Source organism: Ophidiomyces ophidiicola (assembly GCF_022830035.1).
Source record: "Ophidiomyces ophidiicola strain CBS 122913 chromosome Unknown scaffold_13, whole genome shotgun sequence".
In the NCBI taxonomy this organism is placed as follows: Eukaryota; Fungi; Ascomycota; class Eurotiomycetes; order Onygenales; family Onygenaceae; genus Ophidiomyces; species Ophidiomyces ophidiicola.
The window spans coordinates 164,489-187,010 of record NW_026054653.1 but is presented as its reverse complement, the minus strand read 5'-3'; the positions used below and the strand labels follow the sequence as shown (position 1 = coordinate 187,010).

General features: G+C 54.2%; 9 protein-coding genes across 9 annotated transcripts; 3 read left to right on the top strand and 6 right to left on the bottom strand.

The window, feature by feature from the left end:
* Positions 1 to 192: 192 nt before the first annotated feature.
* On the bottom strand, positions 193 to 1,533 carry LOZ57_003694 (uncharacterized protein; the record flags this gene model as incomplete). The annotated part of the gene is made up of 2 exons (XM_049252742.1): positions 193 to 934; positions 1,004 to 1,533. The coding sequence occupies 2 exons, from the start codon at positions 1,531 to 1,533 to the stop codon at positions 193 to 195; spliced, it is 1,272 nt and encodes a 423-aa protein (XP_049108241.1).
* A 419-nt stretch (positions 1,534 to 1,952) lies between these two features.
* CGR1 (rRNA-processing protein cgr1) lies at positions 1,953 to 2,725 on the bottom strand (the record flags this gene model as incomplete). Its single annotated transcript, XM_049252741.1, has 4 exons — positions 1,953 to 2,207; positions 2,259 to 2,348; positions 2,424 to 2,569; positions 2,644 to 2,725. The coding sequence occupies 4 exons, from the start codon at positions 2,723 to 2,725 to the stop codon at positions 1,953 to 1,955; spliced, it is 573 nt and encodes a 190-aa protein (XP_049108240.1).
* A 622-nt stretch (positions 2,726 to 3,347) lies between these two features.
* ORT1 (mitochondrial ornithine carrier protein) lies at positions 3,348 to 4,374 on the top strand (the record flags this gene model as incomplete). Its single annotated transcript, XM_049252740.1, has 2 exons — positions 3,348 to 3,428; positions 3,496 to 4,374. The coding sequence occupies 2 exons, from the start codon at positions 3,348 to 3,350 to the stop codon at positions 4,372 to 4,374; spliced, it is 960 nt and encodes a 319-aa protein (XP_049108239.1).
* A 672-nt stretch (positions 4,375 to 5,046) lies between these two features.
* Positions 5,047 to 5,826, bottom strand: LOZ57_003691 (uncharacterized protein; the record flags this gene model as incomplete). The annotated part of the gene is made up of 1 exon (XM_049252739.1): positions 5,047 to 5,826. One exon carries the CDS (start codon positions 5,824 to 5,826, stop codon positions 5,047 to 5,049), a length of 780 nt encoding a protein of 259 aa, XP_049108238.1.
* Positions 5,827 to 6,287: 461 nt separating this feature from the next.
* On the top strand, positions 6,288 to 6,949 carry LOZ57_003690 (uncharacterized protein; the record flags this gene model as incomplete). The annotated part of the gene is made up of 5 exons (XM_049252738.1): positions 6,288 to 6,366; positions 6,433 to 6,566; positions 6,630 to 6,715; positions 6,768 to 6,849; positions 6,911 to 6,949. The coding sequence occupies 5 exons, from the start codon at positions 6,288 to 6,290 to the stop codon at positions 6,947 to 6,949; spliced, it is 420 nt and encodes a 139-aa protein (XP_049108237.1).
* Positions 6,950 to 7,405: 456 nt separating this feature from the next.
* On the bottom strand, positions 7,406 to 11,926 carry VPS10 (vacuolar protein sorting/targeting protein PEP1; the record flags this gene model as incomplete). The annotated part of the gene is made up of 2 exons (XM_049252737.1): positions 7,406 to 8,039; positions 8,097 to 11,926. The coding sequence occupies 2 exons, from the start codon at positions 11,924 to 11,926 to the stop codon at positions 7,406 to 7,408; spliced, it is 4,464 nt and encodes a 1,487-aa protein (XP_049108236.1).
* A 768-nt stretch (positions 11,927 to 12,694) lies between these two features.
* LOZ57_003688 (uncharacterized protein) lies at positions 12,695 to 13,456 on the top strand (the record flags this gene model as incomplete). The annotated part of the gene is made up of 1 exon (XM_049252736.1): positions 12,695 to 13,456. The coding sequence occupies one exon, from the start codon at positions 12,695 to 12,697 to the stop codon at positions 13,454 to 13,456; it is 762 nt and encodes a 253-aa protein (XP_049108235.1).
* Positions 13,457 to 14,211: 755 nt separating this feature from the next.
* On the bottom strand, positions 14,212 to 15,829 carry LOZ57_003687 (uncharacterized protein; the record flags this gene model as incomplete). The annotated part of the gene is made up of 3 exons (XM_049252735.1): positions 14,212 to 15,572; positions 15,629 to 15,722; positions 15,776 to 15,829. The coding sequence occupies 3 exons, from the start codon at positions 15,827 to 15,829 to the stop codon at positions 14,212 to 14,214; spliced, it is 1,509 nt and encodes a 502-aa protein (XP_049108234.1).
* A 4,480-nt stretch (positions 15,830 to 20,309) lies between these two features.
* tfs1 (transcription elongation factor TFIIS) lies at positions 20,310 to 21,221 on the bottom strand (the record flags this gene model as incomplete). The annotated part of the gene is made up of 1 exon (XM_049252734.1): positions 20,310 to 21,221. One exon carries the CDS (start codon positions 21,219 to 21,221, stop codon positions 20,310 to 20,312), a length of 912 nt encoding a protein of 303 aa, XP_049108233.1.
* Between the last annotated feature and the right edge of the window lie 1,301 nt (positions 21,222 to 22,522).

The following is a 22,522-nucleotide window of genomic DNA, read 5'->3' as shown; positions in this document are numbered from 1 at the left end:
TTTTGGTATTTTGCGCGCCTGGAATGGAATGCATCCTCCTTTTCATGACTAGAACGCCTGGAAATCGCATGGCATGTGTGAAAAAACAATTATAACTTATTGGTAGCATATGGGGTATCATGAACTCATAAATCATATCAAACACACACTTTAAAAGCAGAACGCTGAGCAAATGAAGTAATATTATTATTATTATAGCTCATCCAGAACTCTTTGTATTCTCTCCTCGGCATCATCGTACAGTGTTTCTCTAGTCGGCACCTTCGAAGGCTTGCTACTATGGCAAGTAGCCTCAGCATCTGGCACCGGCAGATGTCTCCCTGGCCTTTCTTGGCCCTTGGTCATATCACCACCGATCGTTTCATTCCGACACGTCAAGGCATTATTGACCTGCGGTACATCACGGACGACGACGCCGCGACCCAGCGAGTTCTCCGCGCCGCCGCCATTCGACCTTCGCAGGCCCAGATCTGGTTTCAAATGGTCCACCAAGCCGACAACGGCGAGCAGCAGAAGCGTGCACACCATCACGGCCCATAGAATCCTCAACCGCCGACTGACCATGTTCTGCCACTCGATCTCCTTGCGGTCCCAGACTTGAATCTGCTCTCGGACAACCTGGAGCCTCTTGTCCAGCTGCAGCGCGGTTTCCTGGCAGTTTTTCATCCTGCTCTCGAGCGCTTCGATCTTGCGGATTTGTGGAGAGAACTCGTCGAAATCTGCAATATGCTTGTTTGTGTCCTGCACGAGCTTGGTGGTTTCGCGGGTGAATTCTGTATCAACGGCGGCCGTGAAGTCGCGGAGGCGCTGGAACGAGGTGATCATCGTTCCAATGCTGGAGAGTCGGTCAAGAAGGTTGTAATAAGCTACGTCCAGGCGCTGAGAGAAGGAAATCGATCGTTCTGCGACAGACGCCAGCGCGGCGGCGTTGGACCTTTTCGCAGCAGGGTTGTTAGATCACCAATATAAGGGAGCTTCAACCACAGGCACAGGAAGAACCTACTTCTCCAGCATCTCTCGATTTTCCCTCTGCTTCTCCACATCCGCCCTGCTAACACGCGCCTTGAATCGAACAAACGGCAGCCGCACCGACTCCTCGCGTTCCGGCGTGCCCCCTGGCACGATACTCTCACCCCCTGGCCCCTGCGACGACGTAGCTTCGCTGGCGAGCATGTCTCTCTTGCGCGAGCGATGACCTAGCCGGCCATCATGCGAGCGGTGTCTTCGATGCGGACGTAGATGGTGCCTATGCTTCCCCCCCGGTCCCGGTGTGCCTGCACGCGGATCACGTTCTACGGCGCGAGAATATGCGTGGCCGTCGGTGCCCCCCGGATGCTCGAGCCACGTTACATCCGGCGCGAAGAGCGCATCGTGCGGGCGGCGGTACAGCGGGAGGCGGTGCGAGTGGTGGCGGTGGTACTTGGTCTTGGTGCTGCTTTTCGTCGGCGGCGAGAGGGCGGTTGGTGAAGCTAGTTTGGCAGGAGAGCCATGGATCGGGGAGAAGGTTGGGAACTGGCGGGTGGTTTGGTCCATGGCGGCGGGCTGGGGGTCGTTGCTATGTTTACGCACAGCAACGGAGTGTTTGTCCGGCAGAAATGCATCCTTAAGCTCTTTGGTTAGGCATGAGGTGACAAGATCAGCCCGAGCAACCTTGGGCGATGTGTTCGCCAAGCTGGCCGGCCAGGAGCAGCGAGTTTAGCTTTAGGGCTGCCGCGGCTTCACGACGGCCATTGCTCAGCGATACCTGTGGCTGTGCCAGAGTCTGAATCGTAGGCTACAGAGTATAACCCATAGAGACTATGTATATGAACCTAGAAATAGCTATTGTTTGTTGACAAAATGTTGATACTGTTTTCCGGCAAGGTGCTATCCATCAGAGCCCGATGATCATAAGACACCAAACAGTGCTATTTCCAGGGTCAGGGACATATCTCCCAGGTAGTCGATGGGATTTAGTGTTCACCATTCTCGTCTATTCCAAGGTTGATCTCTTTGTTTGCTTGAGAGGCGCTGCACTGTGCACCAACGATTACTTCTCCTTCAAGAAACACGACTTTTCGATATACGTAGAGGTCTCTAAAACAATAGAAACCTGAAGGGTATTTCACGGACGTATTGATTTTAGTCCTCTTAGAAAAATCAACGTGTTCAACCGTAACTCCAAAACACCATTCATGCGGTAACAATAAGCAAGCATCCACCAAATTCTAAGACTTAAGCAGCTTGTTTCTCTTTTCTCGCCTCTTCCGCCGCTCAACCCGCTTATGGTGCATTTTCTCAGCCATCTTCGCATACCGCTCCTTTTCTTCTTTGGCGGCCCGTCTATCTTTGATTCCTTGTATGCGACGCTATGAAAACAAAGCCTATTAGCACAGTCTCCTTACACCAGTCACAATGAAAATTATAACTGAGTGATCAGTTACCTGTCTTTCTGCCTCTTTCTCCTCCTTCATCTCCCTCTCCCGCTCTTTCACCACCGCCATCGCCTTCCGTTGCTCAAGCCGCTGGGCATACGAGGTTTGCCCTTTATTGGGGCGAAATGCTGATTTCGTATCGTGCCAATTCTTGCCTAGCATGCGAAGTGAGAAGAGAAATAACCAGAGAAAAGAAACAACCACACCGCAAAAGCGGGAGCTCACTCACCATTTTTTCGCATCCCCTTGGACGAGGCAGCGGGGGCTACAGCGGGCGCCACAGCAGGAGCGACAGCATCAGACGAAGACATCGCGAATATCCGTCACAGCTGGAGCAAACTCAGAAATATCCGCCGGTGTTCAAAGTGGGCTCAGCGTCCAGCCAGCGGAGGGAGCGTGAACGTCCGCCAAACGGGTCGGGAAATCAGTTTTCTCGCGCCAAGAACGCGCTGTGGCTGTGGGGCTGCGCGGCCGGCCAATCACAGCAGCCGTGCGCATCGCAGATTATCTTATCTTCCGGATCTCGGCGTTTTGTTCCGCCGACCCACCCGCCGCGAATTTAATCTCGCAAGAACGGCCATACGAGCAAGTGATAGCAGCCGAAATCCTGCGTGTGCTGGCTGGCCGAGAATTTTGCGTCTGGTTCTTGACTTTGCGCTACTGCAATATTCGACAAGGTATACGCTCGCCGTCATGGTCTTCTTCCTCGGGTGATGTGGAGCCGCCTTAGGTTATCAGATGCCCCGTTCGACGCCCGCACACGGGATCCTTCACTGCCCGCCGAAATAAATTCCGTCTACAATGCTCGCTCCATAGCACTCTTCAACCTTCGTTTTTTGGACACCCCAGCAGAGGGCCGCCAACTGCAATCGCTTCTCTCGGCAAATGTCAGCTGCGGGGCCGGTATCGGACCTGGCTCCGTCCACCGCCACCATGGCATTGGAGCTCCCAGACATACAACAGAAGGCTCAGGACCAGGGGAAGGAGGCGGTGAAAGATGTTCTTTTTGGCTCTGTATGATATCTCCCCCCATTGCTCTCTTGTTCCTTCCTTTACCTCCCAGGTACTGACTCGTATCAAGCTTGCCGGCATAGCAGGCAAATACATAGAGTACCCTTTCGATACCGTCAAAGTTCGCCTACAATCACAGCCAGATGGCATTCCCCTCCAATATAAAGGTCCAATTGATTGTTTTCGCCAATCCTTCAAAGCTGAAGGCGTGCGGTGGCTGTATCGTGGCATAAGCGCACCCTTGTTCGGAGCCGCCGTCGAGACCAGCAGTTTGTTCTTCAGCTACAGAGTCACCCAGGAAATCTTGCAGTCGACTATTTATTCCCCCTCCGAGAAGCTGCCATTTTCGGCCTTAATAACCTGCGGCGCCGTCTCCGGAGCGTTTACCTCCCTCCTCCTCACGCCCATCGAGCTCATCAAATGCAAAATGCAAGTGCCAAGGATGACGGAAGCCGGGCTGCGACCCCCCGGTCCCTTAGCCTTGATTGTCTCCGTTTTTAAACACAATGGATTACTTGGCTTCTGGCGTGGCCAAATGGGAACGCTCATTCGGGAAACGGGAGGTTCCGCCGCATGGTTTGGAGGGTATGAAGGCGTATCTGCTCTCTTCCGAAAATACAACGCGCAAAATTCGCCGGTTGGTTCGTCTGATATGCCGAAACCGCTACCATTATACCAGCAGATGCTTTCCGGGGCCGCTGCCGGCGTCAGTTATAATTTCATTTTCTATCCCGCGGACACCATCAAATCCCGCATTCAAACCGAAGACATTGCCGCCTCAATAGATAATGCTCGAAGGAAAACTTTCTGGGAAGTTGGCAGGTCGCTGTGGCGGCAGCAGGGTGTAACTGGGCTCTATCGTGGTTGTGGTATTACGTGTGCCCGGTCTGCCCCCAGTTCCGCTTTTATCTTCTCCATTTACGAAGGACTACGTTATTACTTTGGTTAAAAGGCATTGGTGTCGATTTAGGGCTGTATCTGAGATATACATTCCTCACTGTTCATAGAATAAGAAAAGGCGTTGCATGAAGAGAGAAGTTATGCATATTTTATTGCTTTTGCGGTTTATTTGGTCGGTTTTATTAGATTTCTTCTGTTGATATTTGATTACAGCTCAAATGCCCAATGATCTAAGACAAATCATCATCTCCCCTTGTGAGCAGCATCTTCTGGGAATTTCTCTTTAAGTTTCCAGGTATTTTTCAACCCCCTGATCTGAGGTTCAGAATGTACGGAGTACGCCAGTGGAAACCCCCTTGGGCATAACAGAACCAGTAACTAATGGTTTCACATATTCTTCTAGTTTTTATTCTTCATAAGCTTAATCAGCACTATCTTGCCACTTTGCCAATTTATTAACAAAAAGGACTTTGGAACACCTCTATTGCAACAAAAAACAAGCTTTACCTCTTATGTATGTATGTATCGACAAATCCATTTATAGAAACATTCAAGTTGCTAACAACAAAATCCCCCAATTCTTCAACATACCTTCTTCCCAGTCGATACAATCTCGAGCTTAATCACCATCCTTCTGCCACTCCCTCCAGTAGATGTCTTGGTCTTCTTGTGGGTCATGTACGTGGTTAAACAGGATATCGTCATTCCAACTCTCAATCAGTTATTCACTATCGTCACTGCTCCAAGGCCCGCGTACTTTCGACTCTGCGTGCCCGTCATAACCTGGCTGTTGTGAGAGGTTGATGCGTTCTCTTGTTTCTAGGATCACGCGATCTTGCCAGAATTCTTGCCCTGGCATGTGAAGCTTTGGGGCATAGACGTCATATAGCCCTGGCAAAAGAGCAACATCATTTGCACAATACTCTATGATTTCGGGTTTCATAGGACGTTCGTTAAATATCTCATACTGGCCACCTTGCTTGGGATCATAAAGGCGGATAACGGCTTGTTTCACAGACCGCCATTTCACTTTTGTTGCCTCGGAAGCAGTGCTGTGTCTTTCAATGCACCTGGATAGTCCAGCAACGAAATCTTTTGACCCTTTCCTTGTTGCAAGCTCCATAAGTTGAAGATCACAGACTCCGTCAAGGGAAATACCATAATGGCTGAACAAGGCATCTGAATCATTACGGACATCGAAAAAAACCTTAGGGTGTGCTGGAGATTGGAGAATGGCTCTAAGGGTAGTGCCTTCAATATTTGGAGTGGAAAATGCAATGTCCCCGAGCCGAAACATATCGATCAGGTATATTTCATTTTTTGGACGGAGGAAGACCGATATGATTGATATGGAGCCATGCCGACCAAGATTAACCCCTTCCAAATCAATATAGATAGAGGGAGGGAGGGTTGGAAGGCTATCAAGACAATCAACAAAAGCTAGGAGACTTTCCACCGAGTCTATGATTGTTGTGCTGTACTGTGCCGGGGGATTAGCCATGATGAAGGTGTGGTTCCAGGTGACGGAGAGAGGAAAGATTCTGGGCCTCCTTACATGGCTATTTATTTCTTTCCCATGATACTCTAGACCATAAGGGTACAGTACTGAACAAAAGAGTTGAATTTATAGAAGACTTCTAAATCTGCCTTATGAAAGTGAAAGAAATACGTCAGCTGAAGAAATAAACTCTCCAGAGATTAAAGAATTCTTTGATTCATAGTATATGTAAATCTGAATCTAAAAACTTCAGATCATACTGGCACTGTCTCACTCACTTCACTCCCGCTTGTAGCCTGTAGCGGCAAACATTCACCGCGCCAAGTGGCCGGCAGCGGGGTAGTAACCGCGGATATCAAAGCCACGGACGGCTTGACACCACCAAGCTCTATAACTCCAGCAAGTCTATTTACCCGCCCTGGTGCTATATATCCCATTCAGTAAAGACCAGAAGAACCCCGAACATGGCCTCCAACAGCCTCACTGCTGCTGAACTAGACACGCTCTCCTCCAAGGCAATCGCCGCGAAGAGTTCTGCGTACTGTCCGTGATACTTCACCAAATACCCATCTGATCCCTACTATCCATGTCTGACACCTGTACGTTTAGGCCCGTACTCAAAGTTCCAGGTTGGTGCAAGCCTCCTCACAGAGGACGGCACATTTTTTGTAGGTGGCAATGTCGAAAATGCAAGCTATCCAGTGGGGATATGCGCAGAAAAGAATGTATTCAGCACAGCCGTGGTATGCACCCATCGCTCTGTTTGACATTCTATCTTTAGCTTCCGTGTTGACGCTCCACCGTAGGTAGAAGGGCATCGTAAATTCAAGGCCGCGGCTGTGGCTACCAATACGTCGCCCCCAGCATCCCCTTGTGGATCATGCAGGCAATTGTGAGTGGCTATGTTACCACCCATCTTTCTTCAGCGCTCATATGTCTTGCAGTATGCGTGAGTTCTGCCCTACGAATTTTCCGGTATACTTGTATGACAAAGATGGGAGGTATGTTGTGAGAACTATTGGAGAAGTAAGTTGTTTTTCATTCCTCCTGGTCAAATTGCTATTAATGTCTGTACGTACTATCCTAGCTTCTCCCTGAGTCATTTGGCCCTGATGACTTGGCTTAATGGGCGTTCTGATGGCAAAGGCTTTGCCTATCTGAAAGTATATATAAGGATCATTACAGCTTTGTAGTATACACTCTGTATTTGAATCATCTACCCCCTGTAACAATGTAAAGGTTCTATTGCACGAGATATAGCAATTAGTTCAAACCCCGCTGTCTACTCGGACGAATCTGATGCTGGTAGAGTACATGGATGAAAACCAGAGAAAAAATGAAAAGAAAAAGAAGGCCAAGTGGGTTAAACACCATGCATGTTTAGTATCCAAGATATAAGCACAAAGTCGACCAAGGGAAACCGGCATCCTGGTGAACCCTATGCACGCAGCCCAACAAACGCCCGAAAGGTCAGCGCAACTCCGTCGCCGGAAAACAGCATACTAAAAAGAGAAACAACGACGTATTGGCGTCCATAGTATATCATAAGGTGTATATGCTTATATGTTCGTTTTAGGGCGGATCAAACCTCCTCGTCCTCGTCACCATCGAAATCGTCTCCGCCAAGGAGCTCATCTTCGTCTTCAACGACCCCGACGTAATCCCCTCTTCTCGCCGCAAAAGCGCTGCGAGACGCATAGGGCCTCGAAGCACCACGACCAATAGGTATCCAGCCGCGCATACTTCTCCATAAGCTCGTTGCAAGCAACGGCAGCGCCGAGACTACAGCAACCGTGGCAGCGATGATGGCAACGGGGATCGAAATAAGGGGTGAATCCCGCGAGAGCCAGTCGCCCGAAGCGCGCGAGTCTCCGAGTCGAATTCGGCCGAATTTGCCGTCCCATCGGGTAAAGATGTAATAACCAACGGCGCCGGCGGCGGCAATGGGTAGGAGAATAGCGAAAAACAATCCGGCACCGCCAAGGCCAGGGTGCTTCTTTTCAAACTCCTTTTCTTTGTTGGGGCATGGATGGGCCACAGAGCCATCGAGCTTCACTCCGCCCTCGCAAGTAGTCAATGGTATCCGGCGGTATCCGGTGGGTTCGTAATACTCTATTGCCTTGGGATCGTCTTTGCATATCCTCATAGGGTCCAAAGGTTCAAGTCCAGCGACAAGAGCACAAGATCCATCAGATTGCCGTTCGTAGTTGTAGTCACTAGGAATATATGTGTAAGCATAACAGTCCGTCAAGCAGCAAATAGAAGGGACTTACCACTCGTAATCTTGCCTGGTACACTGGCAATTAGTAGAGACATTATGCAACTTCTCGAACCTCCCTCCATTGAAGCATTGAGCGTCAGGCTTCTTGCGGTGATATTTCGCGATGTGGCCGAACAAGCAATTATCCTCCAGCAGCGGGTGTTTCGGTTCCCACAAATAGTAATCGTCACCTTCGGGATTCTCTTCCTTCAATACACACTTCTTTGAACGCTCTTTCAGACCAGAGAAATCCAAATTGACAGTGGCAAATCCAGGTTTCGCGCCAGAACCGACTTCCTTACCCCATAGAAGGAAATTTCGCGAGGTATCAGAAGGAACAGTAGAAATGTCCGAAATTTGCATCTCGACGTCTGTAAATTTGTACTCCTTCCAAGTCTTTCCCTCGTCGAGAGTGTAGAAAAGGGCCTTCGTCGGCTTGGCCTCGGGTACGATGACAATGATAGATCCTTGGTCACCAAATTCCCAAATATAACTACCCTTCTTGACAGAATGCCACTCAATCCCGCCATCACGAGTGATAAACGTATCACCCTCGCTTTTAAGGGTTAGTTTATCGCCAACATTTCCCACCCCAAGCATCATCCCGATCGCAGAGGCCGACGAATACGTGTCACGGGGGTCAATACGCTCAGTATAGCCATGGAGATGTAGGGCACAAGATTCTGTTCCCTTCTTCCCTGGCGAACAGCTATAAGCACGGCCATCCGCGTCTTTTGTTGGCGGTTTGAGGAACGCCCACTCGGCACCATCGTTGTGAGTGATCATTGATCTCAACTTCTTGGCGGCCCCCTTTTTCACTTCCTCAGCATTTGCAACGACATTAACCAGGGCAACTCCTTCTAAACCCTGCATTTTCTCAAAATCCACGAAGTCTGCATTATCCCGGTTAACGTTGTTTAAACTTAGAACGTACGACGTTCCATTGCTGTTGCTCTTGATAATGCTGCCAAAATGATGGTCTTCAACGTTATGCACGGTGACATGTAGCCAGACAGAGTGAGTAGAGCTTTCCAACACAGTATACGCTTGCTGGACCGAGACATTGAAATTCGGAGGGAATTCGGCATTGGCGAACGTCTTGCCATCAATACTTGCTCCAAGCCGCAGCGAATCCTTACCAGAACGAGCCGCAACGATGATAAACTCAGCCATTGTCCTAAAGTCCAGGATATTGGCAAAGTGCTCGGTTTTATGAGCAAACCAGTCTTGTGTGGATATGAGCCGCATATGTTTGTCGCCGGCATTCTCGTTGACGTGCTGGGAGCAAAATACCTGTTCGTCCGTCTTGCGGCCGCCTTCTTTACCGACAAACTGACATCTACCAGCGTATCGGACCAAGGTATGCCATTCGTCACCGCCGTCAATAGAGTAATGTGCCACTGAGTGGCAGTCTCCGCCCCGCTTACAGTCATCAGCGCCCGTCCATATGACCCACTCGGACCGTTCTGGATCAGGATGGAATGTAAGGACGGACAGCCGACGGTCTCTAGTAGGTGGAAGCTTGGCATGGAATTCGTGGAATGTCTGGCCTCGATTCCTCGTCAGATACGCCTGGTTCGTGCCTGTAATGAAGTACATGATATCGTTGTTGAACGAGTGCGGCGAGAGTTTTGCAATGTTCTTCTCCTTGAGAATTTCTTTCCAGGATTTACCATGGTCTCTCGTGAGGAACACTTCGAGCTTGTCTGTGAGCATGATAATGGTCTCGTCCGTATCCTTGCTCAGGGCTGGACGTTCCATGTAATAATAGTCCCTGACTTTATTCGCGCCGAAAAAGACCTTTTTGACAGCTACTTCGCCGCTGACAGGGCCACTGGAAGTGTCTTTGCAAGGCCGTTCCTTAGGCTTGTCGAGTTGCGCGCCCCCGTCTTTAATACATTCATTCCCAGGGATCAGTCTGAATCCAGAGGGGCCAACAAATTTGTCCTCTGGCTTCTTACACTGACCATCTGGAACCGGGAGGGATCCGGAAGGTACACATTCCTTTCCGTCTTTGCTTCGCAAAAAGCCGAAATCGCACTCGAAATCCTCATCGCTGCATTTGCAGCGCTCAAATTCGGGCACTGGGTCTTTGAACTCTTCTCCGATGAAGCAGTCAGCCTTGGCCTTTCTTCTCTTGTAAAATTGCTTATGGCCCATCAAGCAATCCGGTTCATTCTTCTCATTTAGTCGCGCTGGCCATCGCTCGAAATCATCCTTGCCGCACTTCCGCTCATGCAAGTCATTGAAGTCGAGCGCAATCACATAATGCTCCGAATCCGAGCCAGACTTGGCCGTTCCAACAAGCAAAAATTTCAAACTCGTCGAGTCCTGCGTCGTAGTAAGCTGCCTCGCGCGAATCTTCTGCGGCAATTCTGCACTCTTCCAATCTTTTCCGTGGTTGATGGAGTACGATATTTTACTCGTCCGGCCTTCGTCGTACACGGCAACAAGAATCGAGCCCTGATCTCCGAATTCATACTTGTGCGCATCATCAAGGGCTTTCCACCAGGTGATGCCAGCGTTATCAGAGACGTATAAATCGCATTCATCATATTGTTTCAATGAGTCTCCAACATTGCCCACGCCCATCACCAATCCGGGCGCGGGACTTGAAAAGACACGACCGCTGTTTCTGATGTGCGTTATGGAATGCAGGTGCAGCTTTTTGTCGCCGGCTTTCACGTCATGAAAGGTGCGTCCATCGTCGAAGGAAATGCGACTAACAACCTTCTTCTTCGCTGTATGCCGTTCCTCGACTTCCTTCCAATTGTCAACAGAATTAACCAGGAAAATGCCTTGGATGCCGGCAATCTTCTCGAAGTCTATAAAGCCAAGATGATTAGAGTTCAGGTGGTCCACATTGCGGAGAAACTGCGTTCCGTTTGAATTGGAAGTAAACAGGGAGCTCATAGGGCTGAGTCGGCCGGCCGTCTTCACGCCGATCTGGATGCTATAATTGGTGGACTCGAGGACAGTGTAGGCCTTGTTTTCAAGCTTATGGCCGTCGAACATTGCCTGATGCCACCGAACAGCATCGTCGCTGACATAGAGCGCCAATTCGTTGGTTCGTGGCGACTTCGCGGCGGCCAGCAAGAATCTCTTCACTCCGGCCATGTTCACGACGTCACTGACGGGGCGGCCGTTATTCAACGGCGCTTCAATTCCTTTCTCACCGGCGAAGTAGTCATCGGAGTATAAGAGCCGCCTGTTACTTCCCATAGGCGAATGCAATCCACTAAGAATACAAAAGACACGATCATCGACTTTCTCGGCGGGGGCGCGCCCCTTGCCAAACTCCGGATGAGCCACCGCCCAGTGACAGCCATGCTGGCTCCGAAGCAGCGGTTTATGGTGCTTAAACCCATCCGTGGTGTAGAAGGCCGGCGTCTGACACATAAACCCCGAGCAACTGATGCCATGCACGATGACCTTATCGGAATGGACGCCGTGGAACGCAAAGGGGTTACCGATGCGCGGCACGTCGACGGGGAGCTCGAAGGCGCGCCAGGACTTTCCGGCATCGTCGGTGGTCCAATGGGTCCGCTTGCGGCCGACGACGTAGGCCTTCTTGCGATCGTAGGGATGCGGGTAGATGGCGCGGACCTTGCCGGCCATGTGGTCGCCGGGCGCCTTGACGAGGTCCCACGATTCGCCGGCGTTCATGGAGATGTAGGCGTCGTACTCGTGCTGGAACATGACGATGTTGGAGTCGTCGAAGTAGAAGAGGTGGCGCGGCTCATGCTTGAACTTGGTCGCGGTGATTTTGGGGCCGTCGCTTTTCGCGCTGGCGAGCGAGGCCAGCAGCAGGCCGCTGGCCAGCAGAAGCCGTGTGAGGATCATGTTCGTCGATGCGGAGCGCCGGGCGACATCGGGGAGGATAAAAAAGGGGGGAGGGAAAGAGGGAGAGGGAGATTGAAGGCCTCCTGCACCTTGAGTCGTTTTCGAGGCGGTCTCTTGGATTCGAGCTGGTGCGGGAGGAGATGGGTGGATGAAGCGATCGCCGGTGGTTTTGTGGAGGATGGGGGGAAGGATAAAACAAGGTGGCCTAGTTAACTAACTACCTGGCAATAACTCCGAAGCGCAGCCGCGGCGGCAGAGGGACGAGATGCACAGAAGCCAGGCGGCGGCGAGATGCCAATGCAAGGGATGAAGCTGAAGCGAGGGCAAGAGAGCAGCCACGGGCGGACAGAAAGCGGCTTGCAGGCGCAGAGAGACGGCCAGCAGGGGGATTGTCTGGCGTCGCCGGTCGTTCGTGGTGGTGCGTTGAAGCCGCGCCCGCGAAGGTTCGAGGCTGACGCAGCACGTGATGCGGCTTGGCACCGACGACGAAACGGGCGAAAGCGACGACGACGACGACGACGACGACGACGACGACAGCTGGCGAGAGAGTGAGTGAGTGAAGCGTCGACGACGGGCGGCGGGCAATCGTACACCTCCCGAACGACGAGGACGAACGAGAAGGACGAGACCGACGAGCATGGTCTCGCGACCGCCATGCTGCTGCGCTCGATCCCCCGACTGACCACGGTCTTCCGCCCCTGCTTCGGCCGTCCGCGCTACCGGCGCCGCGGGCGCTCGTCGCGCGCGCAGCGCTCGCGCACCCTCACGATGCTCGGCCTGCTCTTCCTGCTGCTGGCCGTGCTGACGCCGTTCTACCTCGTGTACAAGCCGCCGCAGGTGCTCATGCGGTATCTGCAGCGGCGCTGGCCGGACGTGCTGTGGCACGTCGACACCACGGAGAAGCTCGTGGCGCTGACCATCGACGACGCGCCGTCGCCGTACACGCCCGAGATCCAGCGCGTGCTGGCGGAGCACGGCGCCGCCGCGACGTGGTTCGTCATCGGCGCGCAGGTCGACGGCCGCGAGGCCATGCTGGCCGACCTCGTCCGCAGCAACAATAATGGGAGCAATGACCATGGGAGCAGCAGCATCCGCCACGAGCTGGCCAACCACGCCATGCACGACGAGACCTCCAAAGCGCTCAGCGACACCGTGCTGCGCGAGCAGATCCTCGCCGTCGAGCGTCTCATCCAGCGCGCCTACACCAGCACCAGCACCGCCAACCACTCCCCGCCTAAATACTTCCGCCCGGGCGGCGGATTCTTCAGCGCGCGCATGCGACGGCTGATGGCCGCGCAGGGCTACCGGCTGGTGCTGGGCGACATCTACCCGCACGACGCGTTCGTGCCGTACTGGCGCGTCAACGCGCGACACGTGCTGTCGCTGCTGCACCCCGGCGCCATCATCATCTGCCACGACCGCCGCCGCTGGACCGCGCCCATGCTGCGCGCCGTGCTGCCCGAGATCCGCCGCCGCGGCTACCGCGTGGTCACCGTGTCCGAGCTGCTGCTGCGCGCAGGCCGTGCGTGATGGGGGTGTTTTTTCTTTGTTTGTCTGTATGTGGTGTGTATGTCTCTGCACCGGGGGTGTGGTTACGGCGTACTATTTGGATCAGCGCGAGGGTTTTTGCATGTATGGATGCGTGGCGATCTGGTGGTGACGAAACGTCGGGGTCGTTGACGTGTGCCAATGTCGGCTTGTTGCGACAGAGTACCTTGGGCGGTCAACTAAAAGGAGCGCAGAGGACGCGTGGTGCGCTCTGAATAAATGCATAATTTCCTTGGTGATCCGCATTACAATAAGATCAATCCCCTGGATAATAATAATTATGGCCCATTACGCAGTCATAGTGGAGAAAATTAAGAAAAAATCCCCGTTTGGAGGCCAGCCTGCTACTAAAAATCACTGCGAGAATAAAAACAAGAAGAATATATGAAACAAAGCTGATCTCAGCAGAACGCAGGATGCACATCCATACTCCACAATACCAAATGAACAAAATTAAAATAATAAAAACATAAAAAACAAGAACAAGAGATTGTTCGCTGAAGATGATGCCTGGATAAGGGAGAAGAAAAAAAGGTCCCAAGTAAATCACCCCAGCAAATAAATAGTGTATGTGCAAGAATATATATAGAAAAAAAGGTTTGGGGAGAAAGTATGTCTTGTCAAAATTAACAAAAGAAGTTTAAGATATAGTTATGTCCCTTAAAAAAAGAATATGTATATATGTACTTCTTTTTCTGTAAAATAAAAAAATAAATAAATAACTTATTAGTCTATCTTCAGTTCCGCCGCTTGAACCGGCGCAGGAGCTTCTTCACCACGCCGCGGTCGTCGTCGGGCGAGTCCCAGATATGCAGATCCTCGTCGGCGGCGGGCAGGTCGGCGAGCCGCAGCGGATCGTCGTCGAGGCGGTGCTCGGAGTCGCGACACGACGAGCCAGTCGTCGTCGTCGTCGTCGTCGTCGTTGTCGCCCCAGCAGCCGAGACGGAGACGGGCGTCAGCGGAAGCGCCGGCGAGGCGGGCAGCGACGGCTCGGCGGCGGTGCGCAGGTCGGGCCGGGTCAGGGTCATCTTGAGGGTCATCTCGCGGGAGCCGATGGCGCTCTGCGAGGGGCCGTTGCTGACGAGGCGCGGGCGCATGGGCGATTTTTTGGGCGTGCACGGGCGGGTTCCTGCGCTGACGTCCAGGGCGCTGAGGCACGGGTTGCTCTCGGACGGGAGGCAGGCCTGCGGCTGCATCTGCTTGTGCATGCTCCTCTCGTCTCCGGTATGATTATTCAGACTATCATCGTCGTCATCAGGCTGGAAGTTCCAGTCGGAGTCGAGAGACAGGCGGGCGTCGAAGCTGTCGCGCAGGTGCAGCGCCGGGAAGCCAAACTCGACGGCCTCGTCGAACTTCTGCGGCGACGCCAGGTAGACGCGCAGCTTGAGACGGGCCTCGGGGTCCTGGTAGTACTGGGCGGGATGGTCGATGGACGACGCGGCAAGGTGCAGGGGCGGCGGCGGCAGCGGGCGCGAGAGGGCGCGGCGGTGGGTTTTGGCCGGCATGGCGGGTGCGGCGGACGACGCCGACGACGACAGGGCCGTGGGCGGGCTGGAGATGGACGCGCGACGGCGGGAGCGCGAGGAGAGCGAGAAGGTGCGGCGGAGAGACGAGGCGGAAGCGGGCGTGGTGGACGCGGTTGGAGCGAGACTGGCGTGGTAGTCAAGGCGCAGGTCGAGCGAGAGGTTGTGGTTGTGGTTGTGGGTTTGGGTGTTGTTGTTGATATCAATGTCGTCGTCGTCGTCGTCGTCGTCGTCAAGCCAGCGGAAGCCGTCGGTCGCGGCGTCGTCCATGGCGACGGCGGAGTCGGCCTGGGCGGTGGAGGCGAGCGAGAGGGCAGAGGAAGATGAAGATGAGGATGACGAGAGCACGGAGACGGAGGCCGAGCGGCCGTGGCCGCGGCGACGGCGGCGCGAGCACAGCAGCAGGGCCTCGTCGGCAGCGTCGAGGATGCCGGACGGCGGCACGAGGGCGAAGCGGGCGCGCTCCTCGCGGCTGAAGTGCTGCTGCTGCACCTTGGGCGGCAGCGAGCGGAACCAGGCGCAGTCGGCGGGCGCGGCGAGCAGGGCCGGGCGGCGGCGGCGGAAGCGGTGCTTCGCTGGGGGGAGTCAGGGAAAGCAACGAGAAGTCATGACGAAGTAGCAGTTAACGTACGCTCTGGGCTGGCGCTGGACGACGAGCAGCCGGTCCACGGGCGCGCGTCGGCGTGGCGCTGCTCGAGGCGGCAGCGCTCGACGTTGGAGAAGAGCTGGGGCGGGTCAGCACAGGCAGCGTACACAGCTAGATACACAATGGACGTACCTTGCGGCGCAGGGCGGGCGGCAGCGCGTAGAAGTCGGCGGGGTCGTCGAGCATCGTGAGACGGAGTAGTCAACAGAGAATAATGAAGAGAATGAAACAGCAGCGCAGATCCGGCCAGCCTGCAGCATCGCTCGCTCTGCCAGGGCCCGGCGCCTCTCATATATGTCACGCCCGCAGGAGCAGCGCCAATCCTCCCGCCAGGCGCCGCATGCGGCCACGCGACGTGCCGGCATCAGGAGTCGCAGTATAATTAGTAGTCGTAGTAGTTAGTTAGTTAGTTAGTTAGTTAGCTAGCTACCCAGCCAGTCAGCTAACTAACTCGCTCGTCGTTGTCGTCGTCGTCGTCCTCCGCACACCCGCTCTTTGTCCTATGCGAGAGCAGCTCAGTAACCAGCCCAGCAGCCACTCGGCCAGCCAGCCTGTCTTTCTCTTTGTCTGTCTGCTCTGTAGTCACCCCGTATCTGCACCCGCAGCAACGGACGGCCGCGCCAAACCCGTCCGTCACCTCTTCCCCGCCCCCGTTGCCTGACCAGACCTGCCATCCCAACAAACCCGCCCCAAGATCCAGTCCAGTCTCCAGCTCAGCTCCGCCGCAGGGGTCCAGGGTGCGGCGCGAATCCCTCCGCGTTGCTCTTCCCGCTCTCACGGCTTTTCTTCGCGCGCGCGTACGGAGCCACGACTGACCACCGGGCCCCTGTTGGTCCTGGCCCTGGGCCTGGCCCGGGTCTGCAGCCCAGGGGAGAGAGAGGCTGACAGGAGCCAGTAGTTAGTAGTCGTTCGGGCGGCCGTCGCTCGGCCCTGCGATGTGGCGCCGCCTTCTTCTCATTATTAGTCGCCCACGCCCGTGAAAAAGGGCGATGTGACGTCTCGACCGCCCGTGCTCGGACCGGCCCAAGCAGAGGAGTAAAGAGAGAGAGAGAAAAGAAGAAGAGAGGAGAGCAGGCACAGCCGCCAGACCCGTCACATTCGCCTCCCCCAGACTCGTATCGGGGCGGGCAGGTTGGCGATCCGATCGCTGCTGGCGAACCTTTATTTTGTTTCTCTCTTTTCTTTTCTGATCCGCTCAATAAGCATAACTGCGGAACTGGCTGATCCAAATAATAGTACTAGTTGAGATTTGCGCCATGCCCGCCCCATCCCATTCCCATCGCATCCACGCCTCCTTGTAAAAAAAAAAGGGTCTGTCCATCTCTCTCCCCGGTGCATGCATCTGGCGCATATTGGCGCGTTAGCTGGCGATCACCGCCAATATCTCGTCTTCCCCCCCAGTGATCTGCCCGCCGCCCCGTGGAAACGCTGCTCCCTCCGGAGCTCGCGGCCTTCCATCGCGCGCAAATCCGCGTCCTCGCCGCTGACGCTCGCTTCTTTCCTCCTCTTCTTCCTCTTCTGTAAATGTTTTGCCGGCGGCGGCGAGGTCTCGCCGGAAATAACCCCCGCCAATCCGCCTGCGCTGGCCGTGTGTGTCCTGACGAGCCAATGCCTGCAAAGAAGACTTCCAAGGCCCGGAACAAGAGCTGCTCATCTTCTGTGCCCTTCTGCAAATCCTTGCGGCCAAGCCAAAAACAACCCCAACAGGAACAAATAAAAAAAGCGCAGGGCGAAGAAGGAGGATAAGAATCGAAACACGGCAGAACATCATCGTCCCAAGATTCCAAAACACGCTCTTCTCCCTCAAACCTAAAAAAGAAAGAAAAGCATCAAACAGTCACAAAAAGGTCCTCTACACTGCGCGACGAGGCCTTCGGACCTCCCCTCTTTCCTCTCCCAATAATGGGCAATGGTTCTTCCACTCCTTCTCCCAGAGGATTTCTTCCTATTATTAGCTATCCAGCACACCGCAACATCTAGAAGGGACGGAGTGTCTCGCAGCAGCACAACCCTGGAGCTTCACGCCTGGTCCTACTATTATTATTCTTATTTCCATTTCCTTTTCCCTTCCCGAATCCCTCGCAGATCTTCCTTGAGCCCTGCAGCGGAACACGTTTGTTTCGCTCACCTGCACGCGTGGGCACGAACATTCCAGAAAGCATCAGACAGGCATCTTCCCTGTTTCCCAGGCAGGTTCGTGAGCGAGCGCGCGCTCTGAGGGAACAGAAGTCTCAGAGAACTCTTTCTTTTTTTTTTTTTTTTCTCTTCTCGACATTTGCTTGTTTGTTTGTTAGGAATTTCTGGAAGGATTTGTTTCCCCCCCCCCTCACTCTCCCTCCCCCCCCCCTTTTTTTTTTTTCTCCCTTCATTATTTTTTTTTATCGTGCCCGTGCAATCACATGGCTCCATCGGACGACACGACCGGCAGTCTGGGACAGCCCTGCCGGGCCCTACCCAGCCCTAGTTAACTAGCTGTCCGCTCGCCAACCGCGGGCCGCGGGATCGGTCAACCTCCACGCCAGATGGCCTTTCTGGACATGTGTCGTGCTCCATGGTAGGTAAGAAGCCGTATTTCATTGTTTTCTTTTCTTCGAAAAAAAGAAAAAATAAAGACGCGCTGTAGATGTAGGTAACTAGTTATGTAAGTCCACTGCTGGATCTACCGCTGCATGCCAAACCAGAAGGCATGCCATGCACCAAAAAAAAAAAAAACGAAGCGAGTCGGTCAATTTTGGCTTTCTCGTCGCCAGGGCCAAACAAAAAAAAAAAAACAAAAAAACCGGGGACTCGGCCGCGGCGGTCGCCGATAGGGCTGGCTAACCTGCTCCAAGAAACGCCTGGTGTGGCGAACCAGGAGAAGTCGGCTTTTTTGAACTGTCCAAGGCATTCAAGCAGGCCGCGGCTGCTGGGCGGTGAGACGAACAACGCATGGCAAAGGCGTTGCCAGCGGGCTTGGGGTTCCACCCGCAGGGCTGCAGCAAATATTGGAAGGGGAGGGGGGGGGGGGCTTTATAAAGAAATAATAATAATAATGATGATGATGATGATGATGACAATGCAGCGCCCGAGTGCCATGTTTTTATTGTTATTCCAGAAACCCCACGGTGATATGCTGCGATGCACCCACCCACGCTGGCTGGCGGACCGGCCCCCAGGCTGCATTGATTAATTATTATTGTTAGAATAATCATTTACCCAAAGACAGCCCATGCGCGCGCCGCCAGCCAACAGGGTCCCCCGGCCCCTCGCCTCCCCACCCCGCCAGACATGCACACATAGATGCGCAACGTGGCATGGTGGTGGTGGTGTGGTGATTGATGGGTGGCCGGGCAAAAAGAAGCCAAGCAAGGAGTCAGTCACATAAGGAGTGCCGGGTCATTGTCCCTGAAACGGGCGCATAGTGAGCGGGATTGTTGATTTGCAGATAGATGTTGTTGTTGTTGTTGTTATTATTTGCATGCCGTAGCATCGTGGCTAGCTGGGGAGGTAGGTAGGTATCGGAGATCCGGACTTGAGGGCTGGGCTGGGCGGAAGCACCCCGAAACATCACGCCGCGCGCAGAGAGTTTGTCCGGCGGCCGAGAGAGGACGAGTAGTAGGAATGAACTAGTCAGGCCGACACGCGCGTCGCCAGCACGAACGAAGGCGTGGTCGAAGATAATAATATAGACAAAGAACCCATGTGTCAGCCAGCCTTGCCGGGAACAGTTGGTGGAGTGTTTCGCCAGAATAATACGGTTAAAAGTACCTAGCTAGTCCGAACCCGCCCGCCCAGCCCAGCCCTGCGACGGGTACAGTTGCCTCCTCGAGTGGACGCAAACGCTGCCGTGCCTAACTAACTACTAACTACTACCACTACTACTAACTACGTGCCCGCCGCCGCCGATCCCGATCCGCATCTGGGGAAAAACGAAGAAACGGGCGGTGACGCAATGAAAGTGTACGGCCGCTGTATGGTCAAAACGGTACGGCGCATACATACACACGGAGTACATCTGGTCTATATGCCATACGAAGGCGGGCGGACCACGTCGAATTAGCTCACTAGCACGCCGATCTGAGACATGGGCGATCTTCGAAACACATTAATAAGAAAAAAATAGCAGTACGGAGTAGAAAACGAAGACGAAGCTGAATCCTCCGTGTAGGAATCTGGTAAAAAAGGAAGAGACATTATTAGTATAGGTAGAATGAATGCCCTTTCCCTGCAAGCCGCCGCCGGGCACGCCAGGGCAGCAACGGGCCCCCCTTCCCCTTGGCCGCGATCGGAAAAAAGAATAGGAGCTGCACGACAAATCGGAAAAAAAGGGGGGGCGGGAGGGTCGCGCGCATCAGGACGCCCCCCGTAGCAAGCAAGAAGAAAAGGCCGAGACAATCCTGGCCCTCGGAGCCGAGCTAGCTGGCGAGAGAGAGAAAGAAAGAAAGAAAGAAAGAAAAAAGCGAAGAAATCGACCAAAGAATAAAAAAGAAAACAAGCTGCGGAGTCAAACCAGACCGTCACTAACGCCCCCTCCTCGCCTCGCCTCGCTCCCTTTTTCGCCCCGGGGCGCGCGCGCTCTGCCCCCTCCCCTTGGCCCCTTCAGCTTCCTCTTCCCCTCTCTCCTCTGCTCCCAACGCTGGCTGGCTGGCTGGCTGGCTGGCTGGCCGGCCCTCGACGGCCCAGGCCGTCACTGCCGCCAAGACTTGCCGCACGCCAGACAGGTGCAGAACAGCGTCATGGGCTCGTCGGCGCTGCGCGTCTGCGCCTCCGTGTACGTGACCTTGCGCTGGCCGCACTTGCCGCACTGCAGGCTGGCGCTGATGCTGCGCTCCGCCTTGGCCACCATCGCCTTGTCCATGTTCTCCTTCTGGATCTTGCGGTCCTCCGCCCGCCGCTCGTCCGACTTGAGCTCGTCGTGCGTCAGCCGCACAAACGCCGCCGCCGTCGTCTCGTTCGCCAGCACCCGCACCCTCAGCCCCGGGTTGGACTTGTTCTTCAGGTTCTGGTACAGGCTGCGGATCTTCGTGCGGTACTGCTCCTGGCTCTCCGGCCCAAACGCGCTGAACGCCGCCGCCTCCACCTCGATGGATTTCTGGAGCACCGTACGCGGCGACACCGTCGAGTGCAGGCACAGCCCGTCATACAGCAGCCCGATGCAGCTGTCACGCGTCTTGTTTTGGGTCTGCGCCGTGTTAACCTGGTCGGCCTTCCAGCTCCTCTTGTCGGGCGCCACAAGGCATTTGGACATCTTGTCGGCCTTGTCCGCCCCAGAGCCCGGTGTAGCACTTCCGTTGGGCGTCTGTCTTGGGGAATCGCTGGACCGTTGGCTACCAGCAGGAGATCCGCCCGTTTTCTGCTTGTTCACTTCCTGCCGCCACTTGTACACCACGTCACCTGCGAGCCGGGCAACTTCTGGATTCCTATGAGTCTTCAGCCGGTTTACAGTGATCCCAATCTTGGTGGCGCGCAGAAGATCCTCGGTAGGTTTAATTCCATTTTGGAGGTCTTTAAGAATAGATATTATGGTAGAAGGAGGCTCCGAAGAGCTTGTAGCCTTAATCAGGGCCTTAGACTTCACTTCTATTTCTTTGACATCCATTTCTAAGCTAAGACGTGAAGCTTTGTTTGAAAGCTTTCACAACCTCAGCAGCTCCAGTCACACCACGTGTGTGTTTTATATGTTGGTGGTCCGCAATAGACAGGGCCGTAAAGCGCGTAAAGTGATAGAAACGACGGTAAGTTCCCTATGCTATGCCTACATGTCGAGTTAATGATCTTTCCACTGTACACAATACAACTAGGGAGGCATTTGACCCCCATCTCAGTAAAGGTAGGTGGGAGGTAGTCTGGCGGCGACGGAGAAGGAAGATGAAGAGAGGGTAAGAAGAGAGGGAGGAGGGGGGGGAGGGGTCTGGCGCTGAAACGGTCTGAAAGAGCGTCCCAATACAAGGTGGCAATGCATCCAGCGTGGTATCACGCAGTAGCATTAAAAAAGACAGGAATGTCCATCCTGCCTGAACAAAAAATTAAAAAAAAAAGGAACCCATCCTCAAAATGCGACAGTGCAAAGAAAGGGCTGTGCAAGACAGTATTATTTGTGAATGCACCGACCAAAGCCAGAAATAAAATAAAATAATAACAAGAAGAAGGAAGCAGGACATGGGGCCATTGCGCCAACTTACCTGCTCTGCGAAGACCACCAATCAATCTAGCACCGGTGCGGGGATTAGCTGGCGCCCGGGGGGAGGGGAGGGGGGGGAAGAATGACAGCACAGCAGATAGGAGCGCGAGACGATAAGCAGTAGTAGTGGCGAGAAAAGCTGCGGTGTGCGTATGTGTGTGTGTGTGTGTGTGGTGGGATTTGGCCGCTGAGCTCGGCGCGCGCACTTTGACAACGACGACAGGTCGTTCTCTTTCTTCTCTATCAAGAGCCAGTTTGGGCGAATCTCGCGTGTCCTGTCGCCGCTTACGTCAGCCTTGGCGAGGAGGGCAAGTGCCGACAACGCGCGCCGGAGTGACGCTCGCCGCTAACCCGCATTGGGCAAGGCGGCGGCGGCCTCTTTTTTTTTTTTTTTTGCATCCGCCTGTGTGTGCAACGCGGGTGGTGAGCGCACTGCGAGTTTTACACAGCTCCAGCATAGAGGACAGTGGAAGGACGCGACGCAAGAGGAGGAAGAGGAGGAGGAGGAGGAGCAGCAGCGGGGAGGGACCGCAGACCACGGCGCTGGATGTCCGTGTGTCCGTCATGTTCGCAGCCCTGTGGTTGAAGGATCGGGGCATGTTTTGGGCAATCCTCCAACCCATTTTACAAGTTCTACGCTTTCAGGCTAGAAGAGAAGGGATATCCAAAACGGGACGGCCAAGACAGGCCGGCAAGTCGCTTGGAGACTGCGCGGTGGA